Genomic DNA, 15,882 nt, shown 5'->3' on the forward strand with positions numbered 1-15,882 from the left:
AGTGTGGGTGGAGAAAGGAGCTGGAAGCTGGGGTTCTGCAGCTGATGAGGGGTCCCCACCCCCAGAGCACAGGGTGGATGGGGAGCGCAGGAGAAAGGGGGTTTGAGGGGCTTGTCAGTCAGTGGCTGAAGTTTAGGGAGGGTTCCAGGGATTGTGTGTATGTGACTGTGCGTGTATCTCTGTGTTATGTCTGTGTCAGTGAGCGTATGTGTGTGTATCTGTGCATGTGTCTGTGTATCTGTGCATGTGTGTGTCTGTGTGTATCTGTGAGTGTGGGTGTCTGAGTTGAGTGGAAAAACTGCTGTGAGCCAACACAGAAGGCGTGGCCCCACGGCGAGGGCATCCTGCCCCCCCACCCCACCCGTGACCATGGTGACAGGAAGCAACAGCAGGGAAGGCCAGGAATGGACTCATCACCCTGGTTTTCAAGGAGGGGCTCCTCCATGGGCAGGGCGGGTTGGAGTCCAGAGTGTGGGGGAAGGAACCATCCCTGGGGGCGGGTAGAGAGGAGGACAAGGACTGGGTCATTGTCCCTATCTATCTGCCCTGGCTAATGTCCGTACATGAGCTGCAAGATACCGGGCCAGGAGCTGGGATGGGCTGGGGAGGGGGCTTGACAGAAATATGGGCGGACAACTGCGAGAGGGACCACACACATGCTCGCGGGGACCCCAGAGACCCCTGATGGACACACCCACACGGGTATGTCCATGGGCACCAGGCACACACGTGTGCATCAGGCACTTGCCCTGCACCTCTGCACCCGGAGCACGTCATCCTGGTGGGGGTGTGGACAGTGGTGCTGGGCACCCTGGGGCTTGGGGGCAGCACACGCCCCAGGGGAAGTGCAGTGACAGAGCCCCTGGCCTCTCCCCCTTCTCGGTGCCTCTGCTTCTCCCTCTGCCTGTCTGCAGGTTTGTCCCATGGCGCCCCACACTCAGTGGAGATGGCAGGTGGGCCCAGACCTCAGAGCTGGTTTCAAGGCTCATGGGCTGGAGACTGGGGGTTCCAAGGTTGCAGGACAGGAGCGCACCCCTGCTCTGGAAACCTTATCTCTGAGGTCTCAGAACAGGGGATGAGGAGGGCTCCAATGGGCCCCTGTGGAATGTCCTATCAGACCCCAGGACTTAGCCCCAGTCGGGGACAGAACTGTGGCCTTAGAGGGGCACCAGGAGGAGGGCAAGCAGGATGTGGCCTTGGGCTGGGTGTGCTGGTGTGGGGCTCTCTGGAGTGTGGCTTCTGTGCCAGACGCCTGTGCCTTGGCCGTCCTACAGCCCTGCTGCCTCTGCCCTCTCCCCAAGCTGGGGACTGGTGGCAGACAGGGCAGGGCAGGCGGCTTCTCTTCCTCTAAGTGCAGGCCTCAAGGTGCTGACGGGGGCGGTAGGATTCAGGGAAGGTGAGGTTGGGATCACAGGTGCAGTTAGGGCTTAGGGCCCGACAGGGGTAGGCCAGTGACTCCTGGGGCCTGGGACGATGGTCTCCCGCGCCCCCAGCGGGGACAGGGCCAGCACAGGCCCAGTGGAGATCGAGGGGAGATAAGGACGCTGGTTAACATGGCTGACAGGAGGGATGGTGGCTGGGGAGGAAGGGCAGCACCGCCCTTGTGCTGTGGGAGCTCCAGCAGGGAGCTCCATGCAGCACGGAGGTGAAGGGCCTGCAGAGAGAGGGCTCCCCTGCTCAGCGACAGGAGAGGGAGCTGACAGTGACCTGGGCTCCCTTCCTGAGGCTGGCCAGTCAGCTAGAGGGCTGACCCCAAAGCCCGAGGCCAGCGCAGCCCCCTTGGCCCTCCTGAATCTGGGGGGCGGGTGAGGCGGGACAGCCTCCGCCTGGCACCGGGACCATCCTCCGCCTCAACTTTGCAGCGTACTTGGACCGCTTTGGCCGCCCTGGGCGCTACCCGCAGAGATAAGGGCCCCTCCCTGCGCCCGGTCCGGGCATCTCCGAGCCGGCCTGGGGGTGGCTGAACTCTCTTTTGCCGGCCGAAACCCCAGCCCCCGCAGCCGATCGGTCCTCAAGCTCACAGCTCCCCTCTCTGGGAGTCCCCGCTTTTGAATTCCCCGGGGATGTTCCCGCTGCGGTCCGATGGACCTCCCAGAGCAGCGGAGGTCAGGGGAGCTAGCAGAGGCGGGGACGTCCCTTGGGAGTGAGGGGACTGACAGGGGCGGCCTCGTAACCCTGCGTGGGATGGAAGGTCAGAGTGGGTTCCTCGGTGGGGGGCAACAGCGGGGGCTCTCCGGCAATTGTCCCCGACCCTCCGTCCTGGGGAGGGCAGGATCAGCGCGCGGGCTGCTTTGCATCTCTTTGCATTTTAGTGGTGTTTGGTCCAGTCCTGGCCCGGGCAGATCTGGGGTTCGGGCGGGTGCCGGTGGGGTAGGGTTGGGGGTGGGAGCGGCGCTTCCTGCTGCGGGTGAGCCTTTTGCCTCGGAACTGAACCCGGGAGACATCACAGCGCTGGGCTAGGGGCGCGGCTTGAACTCGCCTAAAGAGCTGCGCCCTCTCAGTAAGTCCCCATGGCCCCCTGCCCCCCGCGCTCCGTCCTCAGTCAGGCCCGGGTCCTGCCTGAAGGCGGGGGTGGACCAGATGATCTTTCTTGGGCCCTGGGCCTAGATTCGAGGTCCCCAGGGTCCAAGTCCTGGGTTCAGGGGGCGGGGCGCGAGGGGCGGGTCTCCAAGGGGCGGGGTCCCGGGGTCCCTGAAAGGCGCCGACCAGGCCGGATCCACCCAGTCTCGCGCCTGCAGCCCGTGCCGCCCCAGCCGCTGCCGCCTGCACCGGACCCGGAGCCGCCATGCCCAAGTGTCCCAAGTGCAACAAGGAGGTGTACTTCGGTGAGCGCGCCCACACCGGCCCCGCGAGGAGGCGCCGCCGACGGGGCGACGAGGCTGGGGACCGCTCAGGAGGACCGGGGGCGCTGGGTCCCTGGGGCGGCGCCCCAGCCTGGCCCGCCGCCTGCCCCGGGATGAGGGTGGAGGCCCCTGCGTCCGAGGGCCCTGGCGATCTCTGCCTGTTAGTGGTCTTGCTGAGCTCGGCGGGCTATCTCTGGCTCTGAGCCTCCCCGTCTCTGGGTCCTACGGTCTCTGCCGTCTCCTCTCGGGCGCGCCCTGGGTGGGGGACCCGCAGGGCTGGAAGGAACGCGGGGCTGGGGCCGCGCCCCCCAGCGCTAAGTAGAAACAGACGCGGAAACCGACGCCCGGGGCGCGATCCCGGGCGTCCGCCTTCCTGCCCCGCGCGCGCGCGCCCCGAGGGGAGGGAGGAAGTGGGAAGTCACCCCTGTCCCCGCCGAGAAGGGCTGTCGTAGGCTCCACCCTTGCCACCGCAGAGGCCCGGGGCTGAAAGCAGGCAGCCAGGCCCAGGCCCTGCTGACCTAAGCCGCGACCCCTGACCCTCGGCCTCGCCCTCTAGCCCCACCCAGCCCTCAGGAGCAAGATTCCCGGCCGCACCCGAAAGTGCCCCAGGGACCAGCGACCCCGCGCTTTGTTTAGTTGTATTGGCTCTTGGGATTGGAGATGTCCCCCTCATGGGGGGTGCTGAGACCTTAGGGTGGGCTGCCAGGCTGGGCGGATGCGGCCTAAGTGCACAGGGCCTTGGGCAGAGCTGGCTGCAAGAGGCGGGTACGCAGTGGTGGGTAGGCGCCGCGTCCTGCAGCGTCTCACCGGGGCTTGTCTGTGCCTCTGCAGCCGAGAGGGTGACCTCTCTGGGCAAGGACTGGCATCGGCCCTGCCTGAAGTGCGAGAAATGTGGGAAGACGCTGACCTCTGGGGGCCACGCTGAGGTAGGTGGGACCCACCCTGGTGGCAGGGGCCAGGGGTGATGGCACCCCCTCATGGCCCTTCTCTTTGCAGCACGAAGGCAAACCCTACTGCAACCACCCCTGCTACGCAGCCATGTTTGGGCCTAAAGGTATGCTCCCGTCGTCCCCACCCCACCCCACCCCACAGCCTCCTCCACCCCAGCCTGTTGACTTTTTCCACCTTCTCTGCAGGCTTTGGGCGGGGTGGAGCCGAGAGCCACACTTTCAAGTAAACCAGGTAGGTAGGACCCCACCCCGTATCCTGCCCCCTGGTTCCACCTTCGGGATGGGGATGCCCCCTCCCAGGGAGGCCTGACCACTCGTGGGCCCCAAGGGAGGCCGTGGACGCTGCACTCACGTCTGTGCCTGTCTCTCTGCACAGGTGGTGGAGACCCCATCCTTGGCTGCTTGCAGGGCCACTGTCCAGGCAAATGCCAGGCCTTGCCCCCAGATGCCCAGGGCTCCCTTGTTGCCCCTAATGCTCTCAGTAAACCTGAACACTTGGAAAACCTGTGTGTGTACATGCGCGTGTGTGCTGGGGAGTGCCAAGGGAGCTGCAGTGGGGCCCTGGCTGCAGGCTCTGCCACCGGCGCCTGCTCTTCTGCTGCCCATTGCCCTCCCCAGGGGGCCGTTCCAGGGTCTCATAGGCCAGGGCTCCCTGTGCAGGGTGAGTCCAGGCCACCCTAGACAGCCCGCACCCAGCCCTGGCACTCTGAGTCCGCCTCTACAACTCCCAGATCCTCAGAAGTGCCTCTGAGCCCTCCTGGCCTTCTGGAGTGGGGAAGGGGGGCTTTGCAGGCCCCCAGCCAAAGGCTCAGCAGGCCGAGAGGCCTGGGGGCGGGTGAGGCTGGCCTCGGGTCAGAGGGTGAATCAGCTCATGCTGGCTCCCTTTCTGAGAGGCCCTGGGGGAGTTGTGGGAACTCCTGGCCTTCCTCCTTTCCACCCCCCAACCCTGTTCTCATTCCCCACCCCTCCAGGCCAGGCCCAGCTTCTGCAAGGGCCTGATGAGGCTGCTCTGCCCCTGACCCAGGCACCACTGCCCCATGTGCGTCCTCATCTACCATCTACCCTGTGCCCAGGGACTTACCCAGTGGCCCGGCGTCCAGTGGGGAACTTGAGTACTGGCCGTGCACAGGGGCTGGGGGGCCTTCTGGAAACTCCCTTGTCAACTCAGCCAGCCGCTGCTGACTGGCCACCTTCGGAGACCCTCTTCCCCACACTGGCTACTTAGCTACCGGCCTTGGCAGAAGGCCACCCCTCCGGACACCCACTGGTTTAAAAGAGCCCAGGGGTCTGGCCCTGCCTTAGGGCTGTGGTGGGTGTGCTGCAGGCTCAGCTCGACAGGTGCTGTGGGGGCAGTCTAGGGTGGCCCGCAGGGTGGGGTGTGTGGGGGTGATTGGGGGATTCCTGGAATTCCAACAGCTGGGAGCCACAGCACTTTTGATGGGGTGGGGGCAGGGGGTGCTGAGGTGAGGCTGGTTTCTGGCTGGACGGTGGTGGGTGGAGCTGAGGGAACTGAGATCTTTGAGACAGCGACACCTGGTGCAGAGAAAAATCCGCAAGCTCGGGGGTTGGGAGAGCGCTGAACAAGGCCGCAGAGGTGCTCCGCCATCTCCCCCACGCCTCCTGCCAAGTTCCTGTGGCGCCGCGGTTCCCCACCTCCTGCTCCCATCCCCCTGGCTCCCGCCGCCCTGTAGCTCGGCAGGTGCAGTAGGCGCTCCGAGGAGGAGGCCCCTTAGCTTCAAGGAACCCGCGTGGGCGGGGTGAGGAGCGTAGTCTTCCTACTGGCGCCGTGAAGGAGATCGCGATGCGCCGGAGGGAAGGAGGCTGCGGGCGGGGAAGGACGGAGGGCGTGCGGAGGGAGAGGAGGGGCTTGCTGGGGTGGGGGCCCCGAGGCGGGGCCGGGAGGGCCGCCTGGAAGAGGAGGTCGGGGGCGAAGGAGGCCGAGGAGGGTGGGGGCGGGACCCCTCGGGCTGCGCCTCTCGTGGGCGTGGCCAGCCAGGGCTGGGGGTCCAGGGAGGACTGAGTTTCCCTCCCCCGCCGTCCTCGCAGCCCCGGGAGGTGCAGGGGCATCGCGGGAACAGCCCCGGTGACACGCTGCCCGGGGTCTTCACGAATGCCCGGAGGCGCCGCTGGCCAGAAGCCAGCCCGACCTTCTATCCCCGCAGACAGCCCCACGTTCCTCCCGCCCCGCGTCTTTCGGGGCCGCCCGTGCACGCGGGCCCGGCTCAGCGGCGCCCGGGCAGCAGCTGCTTCCATGCGCCGGCTTCCTCCGGGGCTGCTCCGTGGCGGCGGCAGAGGGAAGCGCTGTCGCGGCCGGACGAGGATCGGGAGCGCCTGAGGAGGCTCCCGCGGGCTCCGGCTGCGCGTTCGGGGCGGGGGAGCTGCCCGGGACTTCGCGCCAGGGGCCAGGGGCCAGGGGCCGGCAGCGCTGGGGTCTGCGCTGTGCGGCGTGGCGGGCTCTGGGCGCCTCCTGGCGGCCCAGCCTGGAAGGCGGCGCGATGGGGCGAGGCTCGTCCGCTCCGGCTGCGTAAGCGGCCCCCCAGGGCGCCTTCCGGAGTCTGCGCGCTCCCGCCCGGCGGTTGCTAGGTTGCCAAGGGGCGTGAGGCGCTGATGGGTGGGGTCTGAGCGAGGCGGGGTGTCGGGTGTCGTGACGATTGAGACTGCAAGGGCGGACTCTGCGGTGTTCTCCATATCAACAGCCCTGCCAGGAGCCCGGAAGTGGGTCCGCACGAGACAGAATAGACTACACTCAAACTCCAGGGGAACCGTTCATTGGGCTTGGACACGAAGGCGGGACCCTGCCGACGCAGTGATTGGATGCATGTCCGGCCAGCGCGGTGATTGGGTACAGGTCTCGGGAGCGCGGTGATTGGGTACAGGTCTCGGCCAGCGCGGTGATTGGGCGCTGGACCCTGCCCGTGCCATGATTGGGCTCAGGTCCCAGCCGGAGCGGTAACTGGGCGCAGGTCCCAGCCGCCGTACTAAACCCGGCCCGTGCGGTGATTGGACGCAGGCTCCGGGCCGCGGCGGAGGCGGGCGATCCGAAAGAGGCTGGTGCTGGCTGCATGGGGAGGCGGCGGCAGCGGGTGGACCCCGCGGCTGGGGCCCGGGCCGGGGCCCTGCCTGAGGCCATCGCCGCGTTGAGTCGGTCGCTGCCCTCGGGACCCAGCCCCGAGATCTTCCGCCGCGCCAAGTTCGACCGTCCGGAGGCGGTGACGCTCTCGCGGAGGGCAGCCGGGCCGGGTGGGGTCCCGGGCCCTCGCAGGGAGTTGGGCCGGCTCCGCTGACCGCCCGCTTTTTATTTTCCGCAGACCTCCGCGCTCTGGCAGCTCCTCTTCCGTGTGCTCTCGCCACTCCCTGCGGGCAACGCCTTGGCATCGCTCGCCCTGGGTAAGCCCCGCTCCTGGCCCCGCCCACCCGGTAGCACTGGCCCCGCCTACTCCTTTAAAGCCCCGCCTTCCCCAGTAAGCCCCGCCCCGGCAGGCTCTAGCCCCCACCCAACGCTGACCCCGATTGCTCCTGAAAACTCCGCCTTCCCCAGTAAGCCACGCCCCCTGACGGGCCCTAGCTCCACCCCCTTGGGTAGCACTGGCTTCCGCTCCTACAAAGCCCTGGGGACGCCCCTGTTGGCCCCTGGTCTCCTCATCCTGGTCTGAGTTCTAGCTCTCCCACTATCATCTCTTCTGAACTAGGCCTTGAGCTTCTGGTCAAGTGACCTGTGGGGGTCTCTGGAGGGATCCAGGTGGTGTCACCTCCAGGTGGGTGGTCCCCCTAAGGTGGTGGTCTTCTGTCCTAGAGGTCCAAGCCCGCTTGGTGAAGTCAGCACTATGCTCCCAGGGCTACCCTAGGCTGGCACTGGCACAACTACCTGAGGATGGCTCGCAGGGCAGTCGGGAGCTGCTGCTGGCTCTGTCCTGGCTCTTGGCCCGAGGACCTGTGCCTGAGCAGATGCTGGCCCAGGCCCGAGTGCCTCTGGGTGACGAGATGACTGTGTGCCAGGTGCGTGTGGGTGAGGGTGAGCTGAGCCAGCCCTGGTCTCAACTCCTGGGGCCAGAGCAAGGGTAGGCCTGGGTCAGCCCCCTCTGTCTGCTTTGCTCCTCAGGGCAGTCCCATGAAGGGTTACCCAGCTACCCAGCTGAAAGCACAGAGGCTCTCTGTGCAGGGAGCACCTGTTGTTTTTGGCTGTGCCTCCACTACCGTCTCCATCCTGGCCTTTTCTGGGGGGCAGGGTGGGGGGGGGAGCAGGGCCTGACCCTTGCCCCTCTCCAGTGTGAGGCCCTGGCCAGCCCTGGCCCACCTGCACCCCACATGGAAGCAGAGGGTCCTGTGGATGTCCGCCATGTGCAGTGGCTGATGGGAAAGCTGCGGTTCCGGTGGCGCCAGCTGGTGTCCAGTCAGCAGGAGCAGTGCGCCCTCCTGAGTAAGGTAGAGCCGGAACAGGGCTTCCACTCAGGGGCTGCGTCCCGTGCTGCAGGCCGCCAGCTGCCAGTCCCTGCAGCCCGTCCCGTGAGGCCCAGCACAGGCTTTTGGCTGGATGTGGGCCTTCCTGCCCTGGGCTTACCCAAAGCCTGAGCCCGTGGTTCCCGGTGGTCCTTGTAGGGGGCAGGGCTGGGCAGGGAGCCCAGTGGGGTGGGCAATGGTGGGCAGAAACGGGTGTCAGAGAGCTCACAGAATTTGCCTTTTTGTTCCCAAAAGTTACCAGCGGACTTCCAGCTCTGTGAACAGTGGGATGGGGTCTGTGCCGTAAAAGCCACTCCCTCCTGGGCACTGGAGGGGGAGGAAGACAGCTCCTGTTCCCACCACATCCTGGTGGGGGCTGACTTGGGGGGTGGACAGCTCCTGTGGGGTCCTGAAGGTGGCAGGGGCTGGCTCAGGGGCACAGGTACCCAGTGGTGTGTCCACTCTGAGGCCAGCGCTGACAGGTGGGTCTGTGGCAGCAGCGGGCTCCCACCAGCGCGGGACTCCTTGGAGACCCCCCCATCCCACCCTTGCAGAGGGTCTGTTGCTCAGCTGGCCTTTCCAGGGACCTCTCACCCCGTCGGGCCTGGCCTTGGCACCAGCTGCTCCGCTTACTTATGTGCCTACCTGTGACCCTCTGTGCCACCTTCCAGCCTCCCTTTTTTGGGGAGCCCTCCCCATTTCCCTAGATCCAAGCAGTCGTTCATGTCCCCACTGTGAGCCTGGCTGAACTGCTGTGCCTGTCCAGAGGCTGTTCCTCCCCCGATGCTGCTGGGGAAGCCAGGGCACCCCACTCCAATCTTGCTGCTGCTTGGGAGCTGGGCGGGGTGGGGAGGCCATCAGTGAAATTGCCTGGCGCCCCCTTGCAGGAGACCCCAGCGGCGCTGACGGTTGTTCTGCACCCAGCCCAGCCCTGCCAACCTCAGGCAAGGAGTGGCTTTCTCTGAGCCCTCTTCTCATCTGTGAGGTGGGCTCTGATGGCCGACCTCCCTGGACTCATGGAGACTCAGCATTGGGGGAGGTGCTTGACTCCCACTCAGCCCGGGGTCTGCACTGCCTGTTTTAGATCCACCTGTACACACGCGGCTGCCACAGCGACCAGAGCCTTAGCCATCTGTCTGTCACTGAAGCAGAGATGCTCAGGGACCCAGAGGGAGGCCAGCAGGTGAGGGTGGGCAAGCTGCTGTGGGGGGGTGGGGGTGGGCTGGGGGGCGCAGCAGGGGGACTGCCCAGGGTGGGAGGGGCCTGGGGGGGCGGGGCAGCTCTTGGGCCTCCAGCGGTGGGTGTCTCTGCATGTCCGCCACTGATCATTGCCAGCCTGGTTGACAGACAGGTCCTCTGGGCCTCTCCTAGCCTCATGGGCCACTCACCCTTCCCTTCCACAAATCAAGACGTGGCATGGGCGGGGGCCCAGGACGCAGGAGCCTGGGCTGGGCAGGCAGCTGGCTAAGGGCAGGCTGTTGGAATAAAGGAACACAGGTCTCAGGTGTGAGCTGGTGGTGTTGGCATCTCAAGCAGGTCTCACCTGGTGTGTCGGGGGCACCTAGGGGTGTGGGGGGCCAGCCCACACTGGGTGAAGGGTTGGGCACAGGGCTGACTGTGGGAGGGGACAACTGCCCTTCAGAACCCAAGGCCAGGCCCACATGGGGTGTGCTGGACTGAGCCTCCCAAGCTGCAGCCAGCTCCATAGGCCCTGGAGACTTGCAGTCCCGTTCTGCTTGCTACACCCGGACCACCCGGGGGCACGGCGCTTTCTAGGCAGGCCTGCCCCTGGCAACTGGGGCTCTGTGGTCCCAGGCAGATCCTGAGCCCTGGATAGCATAGACCTGGAGGAAAACCTGCCTCTGAGCCCCAGGTGGCCATGTGACCTTGGGGAGACAGCATCCTCCTCTGACTGGGGCTGCTGGAGCACTGACCCAAGTGTTAGGGTTGACCTAGCCCCAGGCATCTTCCCCAGGGATGGCCGCTTCCTCTCACCCTGCTGCTGGCCTTCCATCCTCATCCTTCTTTCTGGGGGTCTGCCCGCCCGTCATCACTGGCTTCTTCCTCTTGGCTGGCTTGGTTTCAGGGGATAGGGCAGGGCTGGCTGCCACTCTTTTTATTTATTTTATTTATTTATTTGAGACAGAGTCTCGCTGTGTCACCCAGGCTGGCGTGCAGTGGCACAGTCTCGGCTCACTGCAACCTCCGCCTTCTGGGTTCAAGCGATTTTCCTATCTCAACCTCCTGAGTAGCTGGGACTACAGGCACCTGCCACCACGTCCAGCTAATTTTTTTGTATTTTTAGTAGAGACGGGGTTTTGCCACGTTGGCCAGGCTGGTCCCGAACTCCTGACCTCTGATGATCCACCTGCCTTGACCTCCCAGAGTGCTGGGATTACAGGCGTGAGCCAACCACTTGGGCTGGGCTCTGTACTGTCCTGAGTGACGGGCTGGCACTGTCCTGCTCCAGGTGCATATGGCCAGGCAGGAGGGCAGAGGCTCAGGGCTGGTGTGACCTCTTCTTCCAGACCCAGCCCCCCTTCTCTGCCTCTTCCCTCTCCAATCCCAGAGACTTGGCCCCTGTACCTCATCCCAGGCCTGCCCAGGGGGACCTAGGGGTCAGAGGCGGATGGCCTGGCTCCTGGCCCCTAGTCTTGTGTCTGCTGGGGCTTCCTGCTCATGGCAAGGGCCTGTGGGTTCCAGCTCTGCAGCCCAAGCCTGGGGGATTGCATGCCTCACTCATGGGCTTACAGGGCCCAACCCCTGACGCCTGCCTGGCCCCTGGTGCCAGCTGGACCTGTGTCCCTGGCTGAAGCCGGGCTGGCGCCCACCCAGTCAGCCTGCACTGGCATTGGCAGTGCTGAGGCAGCATCCGGGCGTCCTGGTCTGCCCTTGTCCCTACCTCCCTTGTAGAGGCGGCTCAGTGAAGCCCAGGCTTCTGGCCCCTGGGACCCCTGGGTTGGGGCAGAGCAGAGGCTGCCCTGGCCCCAGGCTGCTCCTGCCCAGTGCCTCTGTGGGACCACCCTCTGTGGTGGGCTGGGGGGGCCTGGAAGTGAGGCCCCGCCCTCTCCCCGAAGCTGTGTGCGGCACTGGCCAGGTGGACTGGGGCCATGGCTGGCTTCCTTCCAAGGTTTCTGGAGCGGGAGCCGCCCAAAACCTGGACCCAGCCTACCCAAAGTGCCTGCACTCCTTCTGCACTCCTGGGATGGGTCCCAGAACCTTCTGGAATGATCTATGGCTGGTATGTGAGCAGCCAGGTCTGCTGCCGGGTGACTGGGCAGCGCCCTTGGATCCTGGTGGGGCCTCAGCCTGCAGCCTGCTCTCCCCTTTTAGGGTGGTGAGTCGGGGAGGCTGGCAGGGAAGTGGAGACCGCAGGACTTGGGAGGGGGTGGCGAGGGGGTGTGTTTGCTCCTCCTCTCCTGCCTGCTCCCACCCTTGGCCCTTACCTTCTTGGGAACTGTGGTGATTGCCTTCTGTCAGGTGTGTTTAAGCGGCCGTACCCATGGTGGAGACCTTTGCTCTTCTCGTGGCGTGCTGGGGTGGGCAGGTGGGCTGCAGCCCCGGCACCAGCCTGCTCCAGCTCCCACACCAACCACAGACCTCCCTGTCCTCATATTCTCTGACCGCAGGCCTGCCTGCCTCTGCTCTGCTCCGCCCCAGATGGGCTGGGTTGGGCCTGGTGTTCAAGGCCATCCCTATCTGCCCCCCAGCCCACTGCTGGAGCCCCAGGCCCCTGCAGCCTGCTCCACACTCTGGCTTCCCGGGGGAAGCAGGGGTAGAGTGGGGCAGGATTCAGGTGTAGAGGGCCTGTCCCCAGCAGGGGTCCCCCTGCCCTGGGCCCAGGGTCACTGGTACAGATAGCCCATGAGCGAACCTGGGAGGCCTTCCGTGTGTGGGCAGAGCAGCTGCTGTGTCCTGGCCATTCTCCAGCCGCCTGTCTGTGGGCACTGTGGGCAGGTACCTTTGTGCAGGGCCATGGGGCAGGCAGGGCGGGGTCTCCTGGCCCTGCCCGACCCTTCACTTGGGAATGTCAAGTGTGGCTCAGCTCTGCCTTCTCTGCCACCTGGGTCACCAGGCAGACTCCTCACTGCCTTAGGGGGTCCCTGAAGTTACAGGGGGATGGGTTTTCCCTCCCCCAGAGCCTGGCTTGCTCCTTCGTTTGGGGCCTCCCCGTCCGCCTGCAGTCCCCGGATACAGCCCCCATTCAGTGAGGGCTGTGGGGCAGAGGTCTAGGCTTGAGAGGCACCTGGACTCTGTCCCTGACCTTGTTGGACTGGCAGTGGGGCTGGTGTGGGGGACAGTGGGTGTCCTCAGAGCCGGGGGGCAGCTCTTGCCTGGCAGGCAGGGCCTGGCCGTGCACTGGTTGGGGACTGCCCTGCACTGCAGAAAGGACAGGTGGGCTGTGGCGTCCGCACTACACCAGGGTGCCCTGCTCATTGCTCTGGCCAGAGAACCTGGGCGCAGGCAGGGGAGGGCTGCAGGGGCGGGGCGTGAGCTAGGCGTTGGGCCGGGTGTTGGCGCTGGGTCCAGCTGTCCATCCGACTGTCTGTCCATGGGGTCCCGTGTGAGGTTCTAGCCCACCTGCCGTTTGCCTTCCAGCTGCTGCGGACTCTGGAGCGTGAGAACCAGCGCCTGGAGGCTGTCCTGGCGTGGCGGCGCTCTGAGCTGGTCTTCTGGCGGTGGATGGTGAGGAAGCCCGCGCATCCCTCTCCTGGCATCCCTTCCCACAGCAGCCCCCAGGTGGGGCGTTCGGGATCTTCCTGTTTTCCAGACAGGAAGAGGGGCTTTTAGGGAGGCCACAGACCTAGCGCAGGCTCTTTCTAGGACTTCCGCTCGCCTTCTGGGGAGGCCCACTGCTGCCCCCGCCCTCAGCTCCATGGCCTTCTAGAGTGTGGCCTTTGTGCCTCCCTGGACGTCACAGCTGCTGAGATGGTGGCATCCAGCCCGCCCTGGGACCTGGGGGACTACCACTGCCCTCTGCCCTCTGTCCCTCTGTCCCCTTGGCTTGGTGCACGCTGTCTCACTTGGGTCTCTGTAGGACACGGTCCTGGGCACCTGTGCCCCGGAGGTGCCTGCTGCAGCCTCACAGCCCACCTTCCTGCCCTGGGTTCCCGAGCACGGGGGTGGCGAGTTGGACCTGGTAGTGCGGGAGCTGCAGGCACTGGAGGAGGAGCTGCGGGCAGCTGCGGAGCGCAGGCGGGCGGCCTGGGAGGCCAAGGTGAGTGCCAGTCTCGCTCTGGGCACCGGCCCTGCCCCACCTTCGGGGGATGGCTGACCTGAGGGCACTTTGGACTTGTTGAATCCTACAGTTGCATTTATCAAGCATGGCAGGTGACACACTTAGAGGCACGCACCCTGAGGGAGCGGGAGGGCACTTGGTGAGGAGCCGCAGCTGCTGCGAGACAGCCCCCGCCCCTCCTGCTGGAGGTCTGTTCTCTGATTCTTTGCATGAGGGAGGGAAGCCCGTGCTGTGTGGGCCCTGCTGCTCCCATGCGTCCACCACACATGCATCACACAGTGGCAGTCACTCCTCCACACCTGCCTGGGACCCGTCTAACCTCCTGGTGGCCACCTGGGCCTCCACCCTAAACTCAGAGCTGCCCTCTTAACCTGCGCAGGTTCATGGCTGTGGACACGGGGCTGCATTGGCTCCATCTATTTTCTTTTTCTGAAGAGTTTTAACTTAAATTGCAGGCATGATTTTCCCCTTAAAATTTTCAGTAAGCCTCTCTGAAGAGCATGGGCGTTTCCCGCATGCCTGCAGCGCCTGCACCCGAGTCTGGGCCCAGGGAATGCTCAGGGGGCCTGAGGCCAGTGTCCTGGGGGGCAGAGCCACTGCCATTGTCTCCCATGCAGGCTGGAGGCTGTGGACGGGGGCCAGAGTGGAGTGCCGCGCGGCGGGCCTCTCGGGAGGCTGTGGAAAAGGAGCTGGGAGCTTTACAGCAGTGCTGGGAGCAAGACGGTGGCCCGGCCCAGCCCCATGGGCCACACCGGCTGGTGAGACGAGAGGATGGGGCAGCAGGGGACCGAGACCTGCGGGCAGCTGTGGTGATCAGGACGCTGAGGAGCCAGGAGGCCTGCCTGGAGGCGGTGCTACGTCGACTACAGGGACAGTGTCGGCAGGAACTGGCCAGGCTGGTGGGAGCCCTGCCTGGTCTCATCTGGATCCCGCCACCTGGACGCTGAAGGCCTGTCGACGGGCCCTCGTGTGGGAAGCCTGCCCTGGCCCAGCCTGGCTGGGTCTTGGAGGAGCAGATTCCAAGGCCAGGTGGCCGCAGGGACGATGCAGACGCAGAGCCCACGTCACATGCTCGCTCCAGGGGTGGGGCTGGGCTGACTCTGGCCGGAGCCCAGGCCTGTGGCTAGCAGCACTGGGGACAGGAATGGCCGGTCCCTTGAGGAGGTCGTGACAGGCTCAGCCTGGTGGTCTGGAGGGGACTCGGAAATAAATTGTAGCGGCTTTCCTGCCGCTGGCCCTCCCCCTGCCACCCTTTCGGGTTTCCCTGTTTGGGGGTGGGAGCGTGGAGGAGCCCCTGGGCAGTGGTGGCCAGCGTAGGGCTGGCCAGGTGCTGGAGGACATGCATACCCCAGCACTGGTGAGTGGCTGGACCACGGGGAGGTGGCACAGGCCTCCCTGGAGCGGGATTATCTCGGCCCCGCCCCCCTTCATTTGGGCTCCCCCTCTGGGCCCGGCCCTGGGCTGTGAGCACAGCTGCCCCCGCCTCCGCCCATGGCTGTGCCTGGTGGGTGCGCCGGATGGGAGCCCGGGGCTCTGCTCCTTCCCGGGAGGTGGTGCTCCGGGTGGGGAGGCACGGCATGGACAGAGGGGCTTTGTTCCAGAGGCTGCTCAGCAAGCTCAGCTCATCCCTGACAAAGAGCCATCTGTGTCCGGGGGACGTGCCTCAGCCTGGCGGAAGGAGGCTCGGCCTCATGGCACCCACCCCCCCCCGCCCCCCACCAGCAGGCACAGGTGGCCCTGAGGCCTCCAGCCCTGCCTGCCTTGCCGGGCTCCCCTCTCTTCTGGGGCTGTGGGACTCTGACCTGAGGTGGGCAGACGATGGGGCTTGTGGGGCCACCTCCAGGCTCCTGCCGGCCCTGCCCCGAGGCCACGTCCATTCCCCCTGCCAGAACATGCTCTCACTGGGGCATGTGCCTGAGTGACAGTGCACACCTGGGGCTCCAGCTCCAGTCTCAGCCTGTCTGGGCCTCCTTGGTCCCAGGGGTGGACACGCCTAGACCGCCTGCCTTCCCATTCTGGTGCATGGGCCCCAGGAGCACCGGCAAGACCTGGCCGTGGCCAGCAAGGCCTCCCTTTCAGGAGCACCTCTCTGACCCTCTCATGCAGCTGGGCCTCCTGTGGGCCACCGGGCTTTGTGCAAATGCTCCCTGGCCTGCGCCACCCTCCGGCCCCTCCGCCAGCTCCTCCTAAGGGCTCCTGCCACCCCCACCTGCTGGTTCCAGCTCTGTTCCAGGCCCTCAGACCTCAGCCCTCCTCCACCTGCAGCCTCTGAAGGTCCCCCGTGCTCTCAGCAACCCTCGACTGCCGGACAGGGCTCTTCTTGGGCTGGGAGCAAGTCCACTTGAAGCCCTGCTTTTTATAAACTGCCACAGAACCAGGACTCTCACAGGCCTGGGGGACTTGATTTTTACGA

At 65.7% G+C, this 15,882-nt stretch overlaps 2 protein-coding genes across 11 annotated transcripts; both read left to right on the forward strand.

The window, feature by feature from the left end:
• Positions 1-2,412: 2,412 nt before the first annotated feature.
• CRIP1 (cysteine rich protein 1) lies at positions 2,413-4,296 on the forward strand. The gene is made up of 6 exons (XM_031001712.3): positions 2,413-2,500; positions 2,725-2,825; positions 3,675-3,769; positions 3,840-3,897; positions 3,980-4,025; positions 4,170-4,296. Exons 2-5 carry the CDS (start codon positions 2,786-2,788, stop codon positions 4,018-4,020), a joined length of 234 nt encoding a protein of 77 aa, XP_030857572.1. The 5' UTR covers positions 2,413-2,500; positions 2,725-2,785; the 3' UTR covers positions 4,021-4,025; positions 4,170-4,296.
• Positions 4,297-5,700: 1,404 nt separating this feature from the next.
• On the forward strand, positions 5,701-14,716 carry TEDC1 (tubulin epsilon and delta complex 1). Of its 10 annotated transcripts, none has more exons than XM_063698247.1 (9): positions 5,701-6,627; positions 7,102-7,180; positions 7,628-7,789; positions 8,060-8,215; positions 9,315-9,413; positions 12,830-12,916; positions 13,269-13,448; positions 13,540-13,657; positions 14,087-14,716. In XM_063698247.1, the coding sequence occupies exons 1-9, from the start codon at positions 6,608-6,610 to the stop codon at positions 14,638-14,640; spliced, it is 1,455 nt and encodes a 484-aa protein (XP_063554317.1). In that variant the 5' UTR covers positions 5,701-6,607; the 3' UTR covers positions 14,641-14,716. The 10 variants fall into 10 exon arrangements, with proteins under 10 accessions (XP_063554317.1, XP_063554318.1, XP_055217735.1 ...); XM_063698248.1 differs by having other exon boundaries at positions 5,809-6,627; positions 7,587-7,789; XM_055361760.2 differs by having other exon boundaries at positions 5,818-6,635; positions 7,587-7,789.
• The last annotated feature ends 1,166 nt before the right edge of the window (positions 14,717-15,882 follow it).

The sequence above is a fragment of the Gorilla gorilla genome, chromosome 15, assembly GCF_029281585.2.
Source record: "Gorilla gorilla gorilla isolate KB3781 chromosome 15, NHGRI_mGorGor1-v2.1_pri, whole genome shotgun sequence".
Taxonomy (NCBI): Eukaryota; Metazoa; Chordata; class Mammalia; order Primates; family Hominidae; genus Gorilla; species Gorilla gorilla.

Bases quoted from the DNA above. Each gene is read 5' to 3' on its own strand.
- CRIP1 (XM_031001712.3), top strand. From the start codon at position 2,786: ATGCCCAAGTGTCCCAAGTGCAACAAGGAGGTGTACTTCG. The intron at 3,770-3,839 runs GTAGGTGGGACC...TTCTCTTTGCAG, and splicing joins CCTCTGGGGGCCACGCTGAG to CACGAAGGCAAACCCTACTG. The intron at 3,898-3,979 runs GTATGCTCCCGT...CCTTCTCTGCAG, and splicing joins AGCCATGTTTGGGCCTAAAG to GCTTTGGGCGGGGTGGAGCC.
- TEDC1 (XM_055361759.1), top strand. From the start codon at position 6,856: ATGGGGAGGCGGCGGCAGCGGGTGGACCCCGCGGCTGGGGCCCGGGCC. The intron at 7,790-8,059 runs GTGCGTGTGGGT...GCCCCTCTCCAG, and splicing joins ACGAGATGACTGTGTGCCAG to TGTGAGGCCCTGGCCAGCCC. The intron at 8,216-9,314 runs GTAGAGCCGGAA...TGCCTGTTTTAG, and splicing joins AGTGCGCCCTCCTGAGTAAG to ATCCACCTGTACACACGCGG.